This window comes from Rhinolophus sinicus, linkage group LG02, assembly GCF_036562045.2.
Source record: "Rhinolophus sinicus isolate RSC01 linkage group LG02, ASM3656204v1, whole genome shotgun sequence".
Classification (NCBI taxonomy): Eukaryota; Metazoa; Chordata; class Mammalia; order Chiroptera; family Rhinolophidae; genus Rhinolophus; species Rhinolophus sinicus.
In genome coordinates, this window is record NC_133752.1 from 10726899 (window position 1) to 10744194 (window position 17296).

Below are 17296 nucleotides of genomic sequence, written 5' to 3' on the forward strand. Positions count from 1 at the left end.
CAACCGTCACGTGACCAATGACGTCACGTGACGTGCGTGAAACCTGCCGCGCAGACGCAGTGGGCCTTTCCGCCGCCATTTCAGAAATGGCGGCTCAGCTGGGCGGTATGTTCTCCGGGCAGCCACCCGGACCCCCGCCACCCCCGCCGGGACTCCCCGGCCAGGCTTCGCTTCTTCAGGCCGCGCCAGGTGCCCCGAGATCTTCTCCGAGTACCTTGGTGGATGAGTTGGAGTCTTCTTTCGAGGTAAAATGAGACGTAGGGGTCTGTGTTCCCAACGTTTCCTTAAACGTAAGCTGCACATGCGCAGGTTGTCTCCTTCAGCGGTCCCTTGCACCCGGCTTGCAAATCGGGAAACGGGTTCAAAGAATGTCAGTCACTTGCTTTGGTCTCCACACTTGAGTGGTGGCCAGTATTCTGCGCTAGTCTGCTAGCGGAGACACGTAAACTTGACTTTTCTGGAGACACGTGGACTTGAAGTTTGCTCATCCCCAACCTTAGGAATCTTCCAGGTTCCAGCCGGCTAATTCCGTCCCACCTGGTTCTTGTTCCCATCCTTGAGTGTTTAGTACCGGCCGGGCCCATCCTCCCCGGAGCGCACCGTTACACTGTTAACGTCCTGTAGCCTTTCCGCTGGGTTTCCCCCTTAAGCGGTCCTAAAGTAACGGGGCTCTTGGAGCTGAAATGGACTAAAAAAAAAGAAAAAAGTTGTGTGAAACAATACTAGGGGCCGAGGAAGGAGGAAAGCTGGGTGTTAGAGAGGCAGGGAGGGAAGCAGAGATGACCCAAAAATCTGTTTGGCCCGAGGACACCCCTGTAGCCAGGAAGATGGGCAGTGGTCGTTGACAACGGAGAGGTAAAAAGTAAGTGCTTTGGTTGCTTCCGGTGGTCTTCAGAGGGAAAGATGAGTTGTTAGTGTGTGGAAATAAAATAATTTCTAATTGGAATGACCTTTTCGATATTTTAAATCCTAGTCACGTGAGTTGTGTACTGTAGCAATATGATAGCATGGTAGTATATGGATATAGTTTGTAATGAGTGTATTATTGGGGGTGCGTGGGCAAAATGCTTTCACTGACGGAGTGTACATTGAAAAGTTTGCAGATGACTGATTTAAAGGTGTCTGCAAACTGAAGGGAAGGGACGGGTAAGCTTTTGAACAGCATCTAGCATTGAGGTGAGGTGCCCTCGTTCATGAATGCTTGCTGAAAGACTGGCCCTGTAGAAGATTTGGCCAGAGCTGCCCACCAGCACCCTAATGCTTAAAAACCCTTTAGTGTCTACCTGTGGCTCTTGGGATATTTACTGTGGTCTTTTCCATATAACTGTCCAACTCTCTATAAAGGTCTGTTTAATTTTTTTTTTTTTTTTTTGAGGGGGAAGAGGGAACTAAAATTCCTGAACTCGGGTTTCCTCCCACCATCTGGTGGCCCTGCTGGCTGTGGGGGAGCAGCCCCAGCTATCTTGGCCAGTTGGTGACTAGTTGGCCACCTAGATGGGATGTTTTCTAGTAGCCACAGGATTCACAGAGCAGGGGCACCCTGCTCATATCCCACATCCAATAGGAATCACCTTTCAGAGTAGTGCACAGAATGGGCAGTTTGTTTTTCTGATTTGTTGAGCTGTTACAGGGATTTCACAGGGGGAGTCCTGTGGTTTTTCTCTATAAATCAGATGGGGACAACTACAGGCAGGAGAGGAGCCATCACATCTAATTAATGGCCTAAATTTGGGCTGAGATCTACTTGCCTCACTCCAAGTGTAGTTTGCTTACTGCTGGTGGGGCTCTGCTTCCCTGAGGTTTGAGGCTTCCTTTCTGACCCCAGCTCCCATCCTGTTCTATTTCTGGCCCAGCTGCCCCATGTTAGGCCTTCTCTGTGCATTTCCTGAGAGTTGCCTGTGCATAGAACTCCTTGGCTGAAGCACATACACATCTGGATCATCGTCCCTTTAGAGTGAACTCCTCCCTTTTTGGGATTTGTTTGTTCATGTGGCACCAACCTTGTTTTTCTCTTGGGCCTTCCAGCCACTCATTAGCATGTATTTATTGAGCACCCACACTGTGCCAAGCAGTATTCACACACTAGACATATTGTCAACAAGACAAGCAAAATTCTTACATGCTGGCAGGGGACAGCTAATGATGAACTAAAAGAATGGAATGATGTCAGTTAACCATGTGAAAAACAAAGTTGGGCTTGGGAATAGGGCGCAATCAGGAGGGGAACCATTTCAAGAGTAGAGGGAGAAGGTCTCTCTGAGGAGGTGGTGATTGAGCTGAGTCCTGAGTGGGTAGTACAGGTCACGTGAGCATCAGAGGGAGAGGCTGTGGCTCGGACTGGAATTGGGGTCCAGGGCCTGGTGTGGAATGAGGTAGTGGGGAAAGGAGTGGCAGGAGAGGGACCCGATGGGGGTGCTGACAAACCAGCTGCCGCATTTACTGGCTGTTCTTCTGGGCCTATTGGAGTCAGTTGACCAAGTTTCTTTATTGTCATGATATCTTGTCCTCTGGTGTGCAAACCTAGATGCTATCAACTCATTGACTTCAGGAGAAGTTGTTTCTTACTCTGAAGTAAGGCTTTTGTTGTGTGAATAACATGTTTTCTTTTGTGATATGTTTTGATCACACAGGCTTGCTTTGCTTCTTTAGTGAGTCAGGACTATGTCAATGGCACGGATCAGGAAGAAATTCGAACCGGTAAGAATTCCCTTTTTGTAGACAATGTTCTTGCCTTTTGCAAGATTCCTGATTGCTGATTTTACACTTGATGTGTTTTGGTCCTGCTTGTTTCCTAAGAGAACTTTCCTGGGAAATAGGATTTATGCTGGTCATCTCTATCTACTGCTGGGTCTCTCTTCGGTTTATTAACTGACATATTGAGTCACTCATGATGAACCACTTACGATGAGCTTTTCATGTCAGTGTTAGGACAAAGAAGACCAGTAGTGTGTACTGCTTTTAAAATAAGTTTTGATTATTTTTTGAATAGGTGTAACAGGAAAGTCTTCTTCCCGCTTCTTGCCCAAGTTCTTTCCCCAGCAGTGCCCAGTACTTCTGTGATTTCTTTTACTGTATTTTTAAAGATTTTTTATTGGGGAAGGAGAACAGGACCTTATTGGGGAACAGTGTGTACTTCCAGGACTTTTTTTTTCCAAGTTGTTGTCCTTTCAATCTTAGTTGTGGAGGGCGCAGCTCAGCTCCAGGTCCAGTTGCCGTTGCTAATTGCAGGGGGTGCAGCCCACCATCCCTTGCAGGAGTCAAACCGGCAAGCTTGTGGTTGAGAGGATGCACTCCAACCACCTGAGCCATCCAGGAGCTCAGTGGCAGCTCAGCTCAAGGTGCCATGTTCAATCTTTAGTTGCAGGGGGCGCTGCCCACCATCCCTTGTGGGATTCAAGGAATCGAACTGGCAACCTTGTGGTTGAGAGCCCACGCTCCAACCAACAGCCATTCGGGAGGCAGTTCAGCTCAAGGTGCCATGTTCAGTCTTAGTTGCAGGGGGTGGAGCCCATCATCCCTTGCGGGACTCGAGAAGTTGAACCGGCAACCTTGTGGTTGAGAGCCCACTGGCCCATGTGGGAATCGAACCAGCAGCCTTCGGAGTTAGGAGCATGGAGCTCCAACTGCCTGAACCATCAGGCCGGCCTTTTACTGTATTGTAAATGTCATATTTTAACTGGAAATCATGCTAATTGCTGGGACTCCGGATTGTCTTTTTTGGAAGAACCCATTGTCTTTCTTCAGAAGAACTTTTGTTCTTCTTTAGTAAGGTCTCTTATTCACCTGATATAAGCACGAATTACTTGCTATTTAATGTTGGTTAACGTGGGGGTTGGGGTTCAACATTATTGCTGTGGCCATGATTCAAATACAGATTACATCTTTGAGAAGGTTCTGTTTTGATATTCTGACCATTCATTTATGAGGCAGATATTTGTGTCTAGTGTTTTTCTTGATTTAATAGTTTGTTCTCTTTTTTTTGTTTTTAAGGTGTTGATCAGTGTATCCAGAAATTTCTGGATATTGCGAGACAGACAGAGTGTTTTTTCCTACAGAAAAGATTGCAGTTATCTGTCCAGAAACCAGAGCAAGTTATCAAAGAGGTACGAACTCAGTTTCCTCAACTTTTAGGAAGAGCAGAGCTTATCAGGATTCCCTCTATGCTCTAAATGGTTTTAAATGAAAGCCATTTTCCCGCTGGTTCCACTGGGGCTTCATAGGTTGAGTACGTATGTAGCTAGTTGTCAGTGCTCAGGACATCCTGGACAAGTAGTGGAGGAAGGCCGGGCAAAGCCCGGCCTCAAATAGAGCAGTTTCATACATTGGCTTTTCCTGGAAGACTCTTCTTAAAAGGTTCTGCTGCTTGAAAAAGGTTGAAAAGCCACGAACGTGATGACAAGCTCGTTTTGAACAAGAACTGCAATCCATGTCTCCCCAGTTGCATTACCCAGTGCCATACACGTAGGAAGGGCTCTGAAAGTTTGTTTGGGGAATCAGAAATTAAATGTGCTATTCCAGGCTCCTTGAAGCTCAGGATTTCTGTCCCCAGACGTGACATTTGTTGAAACCAGGGCATTAGGAAGTGTGTTGGAGTTGTCATGATGACTGGGAAGCTTCAGTGGCATTTAAGGTGTTGGGCCCATGGCCTGCCCCCTTGGTGTGGAAGAGGGAAGAGTCATCCTGGCTAGGCACCCCTAATGAGAAACATTAAACAGAGGTGATCATTTGGGGCCAGTTTTTCAAGTAACTGCTCCCACGAGCTGACCAATTAAAATGTCCTTTTTATTCAGTGATACCAACTGTCGAGAAGGTGAGTGGTAAGAAGAGGATGCTCTTACACTTCATCACGTCGGATCATTTCCTGATGTGAACACTTGAGTAGTAACAGGTGTATTCAAGGCCAGGTCTTGATCGAGAATTAGAATGCTGCTATTCATTTAAAAAGTTCTTGAAAGTGAGATTTTTAACACTCATAATCTTAAATGATAGAACAGTGGTTGTGGATTCTTTTAAACAGTTGTTGCCATGTGTTTCAAAATCTCAGTGTTTTTGATTCTCAGCAGCAGCCTTTGGACAGAGGTGCTGGGTGCCTGGGGACCCCGATGGGGAAGAGACTGATTTCTTTTTTGGCTGCCCTTTGATACTTCGCAAAACTATAACTTGTGTATTATTAGTGGTGCAAAAGTAATTGTGGTTTAAAAGGTTAAAAATAATTGCAAAAACTGCACTTACTTTTGCACCAACCTAATATTTTTAAAAAAATGAATTAAAAACTCTCAGTGTGAGGCAGACAGCTGCCATTGGAAGAGTTGCTTTGGGTTATTCGAATACAGGAGCCAAGCAGAGTAACGGGCTTGGCGTGGTTTAATAGATCTTCTTAGTGCCCTGAACTAAGCAGGAACTGTATTCACTCTGCATGTGTTTGCTCTGACTTCATCACCTTCCTTCGTAGGATGTCTCGGAACTAAGGAACGAGCTGCAGCGGAAGGATGCTCTGGTCCAGAAGCACGTGACCAAGCTGCGGCATTGGCAGCAGGTGCTGGAGGACGTCAGCGCGCAGCACAAAAAGCCAGCCGACGTCCCCCAGGGCTCTCTGGCCTATCTGGAGCAGGCGTCTGCTAACATCCCTGCACCTATGAAGCAAACCTGAGTTATAGCGGCGGGAACCGGGCTGCTGTATGAGGCAGCCTAAGCCCAGGGTGTCTGCCAAACACCACTTACTGAGGACAGTTCGTTTTAGAAGAACGCGTTGCCATACAACGAGATGCTTTTAGTTTCATGCTCCCGTATAAAAATCTCCCCCTATTTTTATAAGCTGTTATTTCTTTAGTACTTTATAAAATACCTATAGCTTTTGTAAACCAAGTAAATTTTTTTTGTAGCAAAATTTAGACTGTGACGCCACGGACAGATGCTTTTATGTTTTGTTTTTCTGCTTGTTTTTATTTTTTACATTTTTGTATAACTTAATCTCGGTGTGTTTCTAGTTTTAGATTAGATTGTATCATGTGAGGAAAACCCAGTTTGTGTTATCTGACCGTGAATCAGAGGGTGAGAATTCTGGTTATAGCCTTTTATGTTAATTAGCCCTCAGTGGTAGTATGTAAAAATATGTAAACTTGCTGTGTTTCAAGACTTTGAACTACCTCAAGAACAGGAATCTAATGCGACCAATGTTTATAATGCCTCCAGACTCTCAGAATGAGGACATTTTGAAAATAGGTCGAAGAGGATTGTAATATCCTAGGTTAGTGGTAATACTACAGTAGGATCCTTAAGTTGATACTGGCTTTTATTTGGGTAAGTTTATATTTTGTGTGATCTTTACTTTGGGTTGGGAGGGGATGTAGTAGGAACAGTGATATGCTGAATTTTGTTACGTTCTGCAGTAATGAATCAGTCTAAGGAACAGGGCACCCCTGTTCTTAATAGCTCCACATGGGCAGAGGTGATGTATGAGGGTTAAAGGTCACTGTGATGTCACTTTTTGTTTTGAGTGTTGTTTGCTTGTGTTGTTTTTGTTTTGCTTTTTTGGAGAAATTTTCCATTAAGGAAGGCTCTTATTGGTGATAGTGTTGATTCTGAGGGCCAGGGCCTCTGGCTGGGGAGGGGCTTGTGGGGTGACTCTTGGCCTCTTACCCTCCACAAAGAGGATATGGAGCCTCAGCATTTGGGACGACGTTTGGGCCTCCTTGGTGGTCACACAGGCCGACATGGTCTGTTGATCTGCTGCTACAGACTGGCATTGTGTCTGGCTCTGCCTGCAGGAGGCTTTCCTTTCTCTGTTGTTTAGTCTCTTACTAGATCACATCCCTTTTCCCAAAACAAACACTCCACTGTCTCCTGGAGAGGCAGGAGTGCCTCTGTGGCTTGGTTTCTTGGCTCACTTGTTTTCTCCAGCCTCAAAGGCCCCTCCCCACACACATGCCATCCACTCAGTGCGTCTGGCCTGGGTGCCGCCCTGTCCCTGAAGTCCCAGAGTGCCCTCGCTGCCACACCCCCAGGACACAGGAGGACTTCCTGTCCTCTACCAACCTTGCTTGGTTCTCCCTGGAGGGTTAGTAATTTGTATCTGTCTCTGTGCCCCTTGTATTAGGCATTATTTCCCTCTGAATATACAGGGACCATGTATTATTTCTCTTTTATAGCTAATACTTATTACTCATTTTGTTTCTGTGTGTATAGTATACAGGTTGAGGCCAACAGGTCCCCTCAGTGAGAATGTATAGGTTAAACAAAGCCTTTAAAATTATTTTTCTCACGTTATGTGACTTCAAGGTCATTAACCTGGTCATCTCACGCTAATTAGAAGCTCTGATGGGCAGCTATAGATTTCTTGATTAAAAATCTAAATAAACTGATTAACTTTTAGGCAGTCTTTCAATAATAAAGGGGTTCTTGGTGATAAAGTTCAGGAACTATTCTGTTTGGTGCTTAGTGAAAATATTTTGAAGCAATGTATGTATCAGTTATTGCCATTTCCTTATTAAATTCGTGTTTTCTGTCAAATAGTGTTTCAGTCTTGTCTGTTTGTAAATATGTTTTTTCTTTTAATCATGTCTTGATGGTTGATGATCAGAGAAAACCCTCTGAGCTGCTGTCTCCTTCAGTGAGAAAGTAACAAGCCAAGACTGGGATTTCTCTTAAACCGTTTCCCCCCGAAAATAAGACCTAGCCAGACAATCAGCTCTAATGCATCTTTTGGAGCAAAAATTAGTGTAAGATATAGTAAAATAAGACCGGGTCTCATATAATATAAGGCTGGTCTTATATTAATTTTTGCTCCAAAAGACACATTACAGCTGATTGTCCGGCTAGGTCTTATTTTCGGGGAAATGGTATCTTCTCACTCTGTTATGATAAACCTACCCACATCTTCATGGCATCTTTTTTCCTTCCTGTTCCATCTGCTGACGTGCCTTCCCTGTGTAAGACCAGCCTTTCCACAAGTGTTCTGGTCCCAGGCCAGCTGCCTTCTCTAGGGCTTAATCCCATGGGTCATGTCTACCCCTGCATGCCCATCTCCTGGGTCACGCTCTGCTGCGCACAGAGTTCTGTGTCCCCCATCTTCAGTGTCCCCTCAGTGCTCCCCTTGGTGCTTGAGCAGCTGTCCCATGTCCCTGCCCCTCCTTCAGTCTCCACCCCTTCCCCTTCTCTCTCTTCTACTCTAGGCTGCCATCTGTCCCTCTGTGACCACAACTGTGCTAGTGAGTTACCAGCCATTTCGCTGTGGCCAAATTGGGCACTTTATCTTTTTACCTTGAACTCATTCTCTTTAATGCATCTCCCCTTTCTCCTTTTTCACCCAACCTCTAAATGTTGATATTCCTGAGGGTTTGGTCCTGGGTCTCTAGAGGCCACAAGAGCACTTCACTTCATTTGTTTTTTTGACTGGAACGTGTTTTACATATACATCTACATAATTTATAAATTTTATTGAGTTCTTAACAGAGTACATCTTGGTAGTTTTACCAATTAAAATGTGAGTGCTTTTCACAGGATATGGCTGAAAAGTAAATTCTGGAAACATGGGTAATTTCCTTCAGTTAAAGCTGGGATGAAGAGTTAGACATTCCTTTATTTAAGAAGTAGGTTAGGTTGAGCATCTATTATGTGTCACTACCCTAGGCCCTGGTGGTACAATCTGGGCCAGGAAACAGTGGTCCCTCCCATGCTAGAATTTACAGTCTGATGGAGGAGGCAGACACCAAAGAAAAATTATAAGCAATTTTGAAACATAATTGTGTTTGCAGGCAAGAAGGGATTGGCATGAAATATTCAAAGGGATGAAAAGCAGGGACCTACAACCCAGACTATTCTGCCCAGCAAAGCTATCATTTAAAATTGTTTCTTTCAAGAGCCATTGTGGGGAGTGCAGTTGCCAAAGCTCCCGCCTTTGGGGACCTGCTGCGAAGTTCCAACAAAAGCCGTGCTCTTTCTGGCTGTGCCCAAGCCCAGTGCGGGTCCTGGAGCTGGGTCATTCCTGCCCAACACGACTCCTAATGGGCAGTCTTTGCTCTGGCGTTCCATCAGCCTGCCCGAGACTCTCAGAGCTGACCTTTTGCCCAAATCTTTTTTGGTCCTCCTTTCACAGTTGTCAACCCTGTATGCCATTCTCAAGGCTCTTCCTGTCTCTGCGTCCTGTCCCCTTTGTCTTATACAGGTGTTTCCCATGAGAAGGGGTGTAGGGACCTGTCCCTGACATCTGGATGCTGACCTAGCAATGCTTGGCCATGTTACTCTCCCGCTGCACATAAACGGTCTCAGAATACCAACCCCGGACAGAGTTGCTCTGAGACCACGATAAAGTAGGACAAAACCACCACTTCAATATTTTGTCTAAGTACTGGAGGAAAAAAAAGTTACTGTACCACTCTCTGAATAACCCAATATCCTCCTGGCTTAAACCAGTGACCATGACTTTTTTCTTAACCATGTACAGCTTTCTCCTCACTCTAATCTGCCTTCCCTATAGGTAAGATTAAGACACCCAGTTATAGAATTGCCCCCACTTTCTGACAGCACCCAATCTAGAGTGAATCCCTGCTTCCTTAGACTCTCCTTGAAAGCACCCAACCAAAGCCAGAATCTTAGCAGAGGTTCTAACACCTCTGAAGCCCCACGGTGAGCATCCTCCCTCTGCAGCAAGTAACAAACCCAACTTGATCAACTACAGGCATGTTTCTGGTGGTCTGGCTGACGGGTATGGATCTCCCTAATACGTTTCTTGCACCTCTAATTGTGTCTTAGGGTTTGCCTCGGGGGGACCCGACTGACGGCTGTTAGGGACGTGGTCTGAGGGCCAGCAGTATGATGAGGTTTGGGAACTGCCTCACTCACTGTCTGGCTGGCAGGGAGGACCCATCCTGAGTGGTATGTGAAGTACAGACAGTCACCAGCACAAAGGGTTGGCCCAGTTGCTGAAGATTCCACCACGGGTGGCCCAGGAAAGTGTCCGAGTGGAAGGGAAGGTTGTTAGTTCAAGGATTCAAACAATTGGAAGGTAAGGGGGAATGTTGCACACAAGAACAGTGGAGTTGGCTGGTTATTACTGCATTGGACTCCGGGTGGAGGCATAGCGAGAAACTAACCGTGCTTAGTAAGGAGGCAAATGCTACGATGAGTGCCTTGGTTATCTCCTGTAAGGGGAGAGCAGACCGCTGAGGAGCTAGTAGGAGGTAGTAGATCAAAACCAGAATTGATAGTGGAGATCAGTGCTGCCCTTGGGAATCTCAGGTTCGCAGGGAAGGTGGGCCCTATGACAGCTCCATATAATTTGCACAACCTGGTGAATCCTGGACATTGAGTAAAGTAGCCTCAGTTGAAACTGCAGTGTTGGGTGTTGCATCAATGCTAGAGCAGTTTGGGGCTCTGGTACACGGTATGCAGCCATTGACTGGGTGAATTTGCTCTCTTCTACCCCAGGTAAGAAACAAGTTGCAGCAATATTCCTTTCCAGTTTTGCTCCACAGAGATGTTAACTCTTCCTCCCTGTGTCATAACCTAAAGAGATTTATTATCAAATCCTCTCATTTCTCCCTCCCAACTCAGTCCTGAATCATTCATTACATCTTCACTGTTCCCTCCAAGCCATCACCATCGTCTCTAGACCACTCTGCTCTTGAGAGACTGATGGACTAGGTTATGCAAATGAAAATAAGAATGTTTTATCTATCAAATTGAGTTGTGTTTTTTTGTCAATATTTTCTAGGACACAGAGAGAAAATTTCATTCACTGATTGTGAAAGCTGTAAGTTGCTAGAAACTTTCTGGATGGTAATTTTGTCACATCAAACAAAAAGCTTCAGCAAGTACCATACTGTTTTGATTACTATAGTGTTGTAGTATGATTTGATGTCAGGTATCGTTATACCTCCCACTTTATTTCTCAAGATTGCTATGGCTATTCAGGGTCTTTTATGGTTCCATATAAATTTTAGGATTATTTGTTCTATTTCTGTGAAAAATGTCATTGGTGGTTTGATAGGAATTGCACTGAATCTATATATTGCCTTAGGTAGTATGAACATTTTAACTATATGAATTCTTCCTATCTATGAGCATGGTATGTGTTTCCATTTATTTGTATCTTTTTTAATCTCTTCAAGTGTCTTATAATTTTCTGAGTACAGGTCTTTTACTTCTTTGGTTAAATTTATTCTAAGTATTTTACTTTTTGCAAATGTGTTTTATTGTTTTTGAAGCAATTGTAAATGGGACTGCTTTCTTAATTTCTCCTTCTGATAGTTTATTATTGGTGTATAAAAATGCAACTTATTTCTGAATATTAATTTTTTATCCTGCTACTTTAATAAATTCATTTATCAGTTCTAATAATTTTTTGTGGAGTCTTTAGGGTTCTCTCTATATAGTAAGTATCATGTCATCTGCATATAATGACAATTTTCTTCCTCCTTACCAATCTGGATGCCTTTTCTTTCTTTTTCTTGTCTGACTGCTGTGGCTAGAACTTCCAGAATTATGTTGAATAAAAGTGGAGAAAGTGGGCACTGTTGTCTCATTCCTGACCTTAAGGGGAATGGGTTTAGCTTTTCCCCGTTGAATGTGATGTTAGCTGTGGGTTTATCATATATGGCCCTTTTTATGTTGAGATATAATCACTCTATTCCCACTTTGCTAAGAGTTTTTATCATAAATGGCTGTTGGATTTTGTCAAATGCTTTTTCTCCGTCTATTGATATGACCATATGATTTTTATTTTTCATTTTGTTAATATGGTGTATCATGTTAATTGATTTGCAGATATTGAACCAATCTTGCATACCAGGAATGAATCCCACTTGATCATGATGTACATCTTTTTAATGTATTGCTGAATTCTGTTTGCTAATATTTTGTTGAGTTTTGCATCTATGTTCTTCATTAGGAATACTGGCCTGTAGTTTTCTTTTTTTGTAATGTCTTTGTCTGGTTTTGGGATCAGGGGGATAGTGGCCTCATAAAAAGAGTTTGGGAACCTTCCCTCCTGCTGGATTTTTTGGAATAGTTTGAGAATAGGTGATAATTCTTTTTTGAATGTTTGGTAAAATTCACCTGTAAAGCCATCTGGTCCAGGGCCTTTGTTTGTTGGGAGCTTGCTGATTACTGATTCAATTTCACAGGTAGTAGTCAGTCTATTCAGATTTTCCATTTCTTCTTGGTTCAGCCTTAGAAGGCTGTAGGCTTCTAGAAAATTATCCATTTCTTCCAGATAGTCTAATATTTTTACTGATATATCCCCTCAGGCAAGGGAATTAAAAGGAAAAACATATGGGATTACATCAAACTAAAAAGTTTTTTCATAGCAAAGGAAACCGTCAATATAAAGGCATTCTACTGAGTGGGAGAAGATATTTGTCAATAATACATCTAATAAGGGGTTAATATCCAAAATTTATTTTAAAAAACTCACTCAACTCAACACCAAAAAAACAAAAACCCAATTAAAAAATGGGCAGAGGACATGAAGAGACATTTTTCTAAAGAGGACATACAGATGGCCAACAGACATATGAAAAAATGCTCAACCTCACTAATCATTAGAGAAATGCACATAAAAACCACAATGAGATACCACCTCACCCCAGTCAAAATGGCTATCATCAATAAATCAACAAACAAGTGCTGGTGAGGATGTGGAGTAAAGGGAACCCCCCTGCACTGTTGGTGGGATTGCAGATTGGTGCAGCCACTATGGAAAGCAGTATGGAGGTATCTCAAAAAACTGGAAATGGAACTACCTTATGATCCAGCAGTTCCACTCCTAGGTATCTATCCAGAGAAATCCAAAACACTAATTTGAAAAAAAATATATGCACCCCTATGTTTATTGCAGGACTATTCACAATAGCCAAGACATGGAAACAACTGAAATGCCCATCGGTAGACCACTGGGTTAATAAACTGTGGTACATTTATACAATGGAGTATTACTCAGCCATAAAGAAGAATGAAATCTTACCATTTGCAATGATATGGATGGACCTAGAGAACATTATGTTAAGTGAAATACGTCAGTCGGAGAAAGACAAATACCATATGATCTCACTTATATGTGGAGTCTAAAGAAAAGAATAAATGAGCAAACTAAACAGAAATAGTCTCAGAGATATAGAGGAAAAACTGATGGTTGCTAGATAGGAGGGGACTAAGGATGAAGGAGAAGGTGAGGGGATTAGAAAGCATAAATTGGTAGCCACAATATTGCCACAGGGATATGAAAAACATCTTGGGGAGTATAATCAATAATGTTGTAGACTATATAGGGTGTCAGATAGGTACTTGTCTTATTAGGGAGATCACTTCATGGATGGTGTAGATGCCTGATCACTGCATTGTACACCTGATGCTGAAGCTGAATAATATTTAATGTCAACTATAGTTTAATATATATACACGAGGTCTGACAAGTAAGTTCGCAAACTTGTTGCAACAATGTTGCTAATCTTTTTTGATATTAAAGGGATTATTATGAATTTGTACCAACTGGATAAACAGTTAACCAAGTTGACTATTTGGAAGTGCTGAAAAGCCTGTGTGAAAAAGTTAGACAAAAATGACCTGAACTTTTCACCAACAATTCCTCGCTCTTGCATCACGACAATGCACCAGCTCACATGGCACTGTCTGTGAGGGAGTTTTTAGCCAGGAAACAAATAACCGTATTGAAACACCCTCCCTACTCACCTGATCTAGCCCCCAATGACTTCTTTCTTTACCCGAAGTAAAGGAAATATTGAAAGGAAGACATTTGATGACATTCAGGACATCAAGGGTAATATAATGACAGCCCAGAAAAAAGAGTTCCAAAATTGCTTTGAAGGGTGGACTAGGTGCTGGCATTTGTGCATAGCTTCCCAAGGGGAGTACTTTGAAGGTGACTGTAGTGATATTCAGCAATGAGGTATGCAGCACTTTTTCTGGGTGAGTTTGTGAACTTAATTGTCCAACCTCATAGTCCCAGGATGCGGAGTACAGCATAGGGAATAGAGTCAATAGAACTGTAACAGCTATGTCCGATGTCAGACGGGTAGTAGATTAGGGGAGGGTGGTTATCACTTTGTGAGGGGTGTAAATGTCTCTCACAGTGTTTTGTACACCTGAAACTAGTAATGCTTTACTCCAATGCCTGAGAAATATGTTCTAAAGGAAAAATGAGAGCATGCAAAGATTTAGTTAACAAAGATGTAATAACTGGTACAATCTAGAAATGTGATGAGATCTTACACTCACCTGCCACAAGAAAGGAGTCAGAACAGATGTAGGGTCTCAGTACAACTCTTCCTGCAGCAGGCGTTACGCTGAGTTACTGGACAGGAGTATGACGCGCAGCCTGCTTTGCTAGTCATCAGGAGTTGCACAGCGGTGGGAAAATGTTTTAGCAAAGAACTCCGTCTGTCATCTTTACAACACAAAACACAAACATTGTAATTCTGCAGTGCTCACTCTAAGCAGGAAACAAAACACAACGAAAGAATACATGATGCTGAAAAATAATAGGACATGTTACATATATGGTAGCGAATATTTGCATTCAAAAATTATCTTACTGGGGCCATGTGTTTTGATTAGATAGTAAATTTACCTTTAACTTGTGGAATTGCATTTCTCTCAAAATAACACAGGTTTGTAAGCAGCTCCTTTTTATTTGAAGATGATCTGATTGAGGTCAACGCGAACTTCCTGGTTCCACGTTCAGCCTTCATCTGATTTCACTCTTCTTTGGAAAATCAACACAAGTCACAACCATTTTTATTGCCCAGCTGTTTAAAGTTTTATTCCAAGAGCAAAGATTTGACAGTGCATAGAATAAACAGGTGTTTATGGGCCACCTCCTGGGCCAGCACCAAAGGAGTGAGAACATATTATGCTCACTAAAAGGTGTATTGAGTCTTGTCAAATCACACTGCTCTTTCCTAGGGTCCGACCATTCAGTGTGGCCTGACAGAGGTCTGCCCTGTGAACGGCCACTCCCAGGTCCCTGTAACGTACTGAGCGTCCATGCAGTGGGGTAGCAGCATACCATGAGGCAAATGGTCCAAACCCAAGAGCAGAGGTTCAGTAAATCTTTGACTTGAAAGAACAGCTAACCTAGAACCCTTCACAAATGACCAGGTTGACACTACAGCCATTGAAACTGAGACGCATGACGGGGCGAGGCTTGGTTATTTGCAGAAGGATCCTGGCAGTGTTTAATTCCAATTCATGACTGGGATCATTACCCATGTTATTTTGCTTAATCCTCATAAAGCCCCTTTTGAGGTAGGTGTTATCCTACTTCGTGTCCTGGATTAGGAAATCAAAATACTTAATCCAAGTATGTCAAGACCTGCCACTGTTCATTCCTTGTAGTTTCATGTTTTGTTTTTCTTTAATTGGCCTTCCTGGTAAATTTGAACTTGTTTTACTCCTCTTCTTACTGAGGTTAGATGTGCATTTTGAATTATATCATTTACATAGAAACGTTTTTCAAATGGAAATGACTTACACCCTAAGGAAAAATGAAAGCACCTTAAAAGTAGACCATGGAAATCACAAAGAGTCCACAGAGTGGATTGCAATTTTACGGACACTAGAAATACACTTTGTAGGTTATCAGTAACATTAGTAACGTTTTCCTAGGATGCTTTCTGATAACACTGGTTTCATCCTCGTGACAAGAATTTTTTAATGAACTGGTGTCACAATGAAACAGTATACAATGTCAATGCCAAAATTTGTTTCAGCTATCGTACGCAAATCACATCAAGCAAGTTATTTGGTTGGTTGGTTTTTTTAGTTCATTCCCTCAATCACGTTTTAAAAGAAATATTTTTCAAATGTCCTCTTTGTGATGGGTCCCAAGGCTCAATTTAGAAAGAAAAATACTTGGTAAACCATTCCTGGTGGGCAGAGCCCTGTTTCTGCTGGACTTCTTTGGGTTGGGCTGTTTCACCATCTTGTGTCCTAAACACAAACAAACACAAAGGTTTCTTAGATGATTTTGAAAATTATTCAGTAAACAACTTAATACCCCACCATCTTTTCAGGGAAAGATAACTGATTCACTACTCTTCAAAAAATATTAGAACGTATCCCGCCAACATCAGTGTCTGGAAATGAGTTGTTTAATTCCTGTTTTGAAAACAGAAGGCTCTCCATGTTTTCACTTAAGAAAATGAGGTGTATTTGCAACATTTATTATTTATTCCAGGCACAAATTGAACCATAAAACCCATAAAAAGGTAAGAGAAAGAAATGGTTAACGCAGTATTACAATTTAGGACTTCTTCGAAAGTTATCTTCTGAGAAGCTAGAAAGCATCTCAATGAGGCTGTGAAACTAACCTAATAAATTGAAAAGAGGAAACAGTAAGCAAGAAAGTGTGGTGTATACCTGGCTGAAAGGTCTCTATCTGCAATTTTGAAGCTTCATATAAAACAATGAGAACATAGCTTTAAACAGAGGTTTGTAATAATGAGATGAACCTGTAGCCAGAAGGGTGTGCTGGGGCTCCAGGCCTCAGTTTCCTTAACTGTGACACAAAGGGCTGGATTCATTCAGTGACTGACTGACTGCCAGGGGATCCTTGCAGCTCAACACTCATAAAGGTTTATGCTGCCCCCTTTGTCCAAATAGCCACAGGTAGGCAGGGACTTTGGAAAAGGAACATTCAAGGAGGGGCAAATGCAAACTTCAAGTCCCAGAATTTAAAATTTTGCCTCTCAGTGGAAGACTAGAAAGGAGGGAGAGTTAATAATAAAGGGGAAAAATCATATATTTCTGGAGGAGAAGCATGCAAGGGTTTCTAGAAAAATAAGGCGGTGTCTGAGGTTTTCATACATGATCAACCAAACCCACAGACTACGAGGCCTTAAAATTCCAAGATGATACAACAAATCTTGAGAAGTAACATTAATAAATAACAGTGGAAATATACTGAATCCTTCTGTACCAGGTCCTGTGCTAAGCTTTTCCTATGAATTAATTCCTTTAGTCTCACATCAGTCTGAGGAGGTAGGTACTATATTGTCTTCATTTTATAGGTGAGGGAATCGAGACCCAGAGAAGTCAAGTAACCTGCCCAAGGCCACACAGCTAAAATGAGGAGGACCCGAACTTGAATTCAGACCTCAAGTCTAGATGGTGAGAGTACCCACACTAAAGTGGTCAGCTAAGTGATTCAATGTCCATTGTCTAATCATTCATGGAAAAAACAAAACAAAAGCCTTTCTGGAACTGTTCCCAGGAAACATCCCTCCTCTAAAGAATGACATATTTCCCTTCTCCCACACACTCTTCCCATTTCACTGGATTG

At 42.7% G+C, this 17296-nt stretch overlaps 2 protein-coding genes across 3 annotated transcripts in view; one reads left to right on the forward strand and one right to left on the reverse strand.

The window, feature by feature from the left end:
* Positions 1 to 57: 57 nt before the first annotated feature.
* On the forward strand, positions 58 to 11334 carry MED28 (mediator complex subunit 28). Its single transcript, XM_019744429.2, has 4 exons — positions 58 to 245; positions 2631 to 2697; positions 3991 to 4103; positions 5453 to 11334. Exons 1-4 carry the CDS (start codon positions 87 to 89, stop codon positions 5648 to 5650), a joined length of 537 nt encoding a protein of 178 aa, XP_019599988.1. The 5' UTR covers positions 58 to 86; the 3' UTR covers positions 5651 to 11334.
* A 1211-nt stretch (positions 11335 to 12545) lies between these two features.
* The window catches only part of FAM184B (family with sequence similarity 184 member B), an 87826-nt gene continuing 83075 nt past the window's right edge, over positions 12546 to 17296 (reverse strand). The window contains exons 20-21 of one of the 2 annotated variants that reach the window (XR_012492762.1): positions 14585 to 15945; positions 12546 to 14446 (exon numbers count right to left, since the gene is read on the reverse strand). Coding sequence is in view for 1 of the 2 variants with exons in the window: in XM_074321740.1 (XP_074177841.1) it covers positions 15852 to 15945 (94 nt within the window). In the remaining variant the exon portion in view is untranslated. Of the gene's footprint in view, positions 14447 to 14547; positions 15946 to 17296 lie in introns of those variants that run through there. The other variant, XM_074321740.1, reaches the window with a different exon arrangement.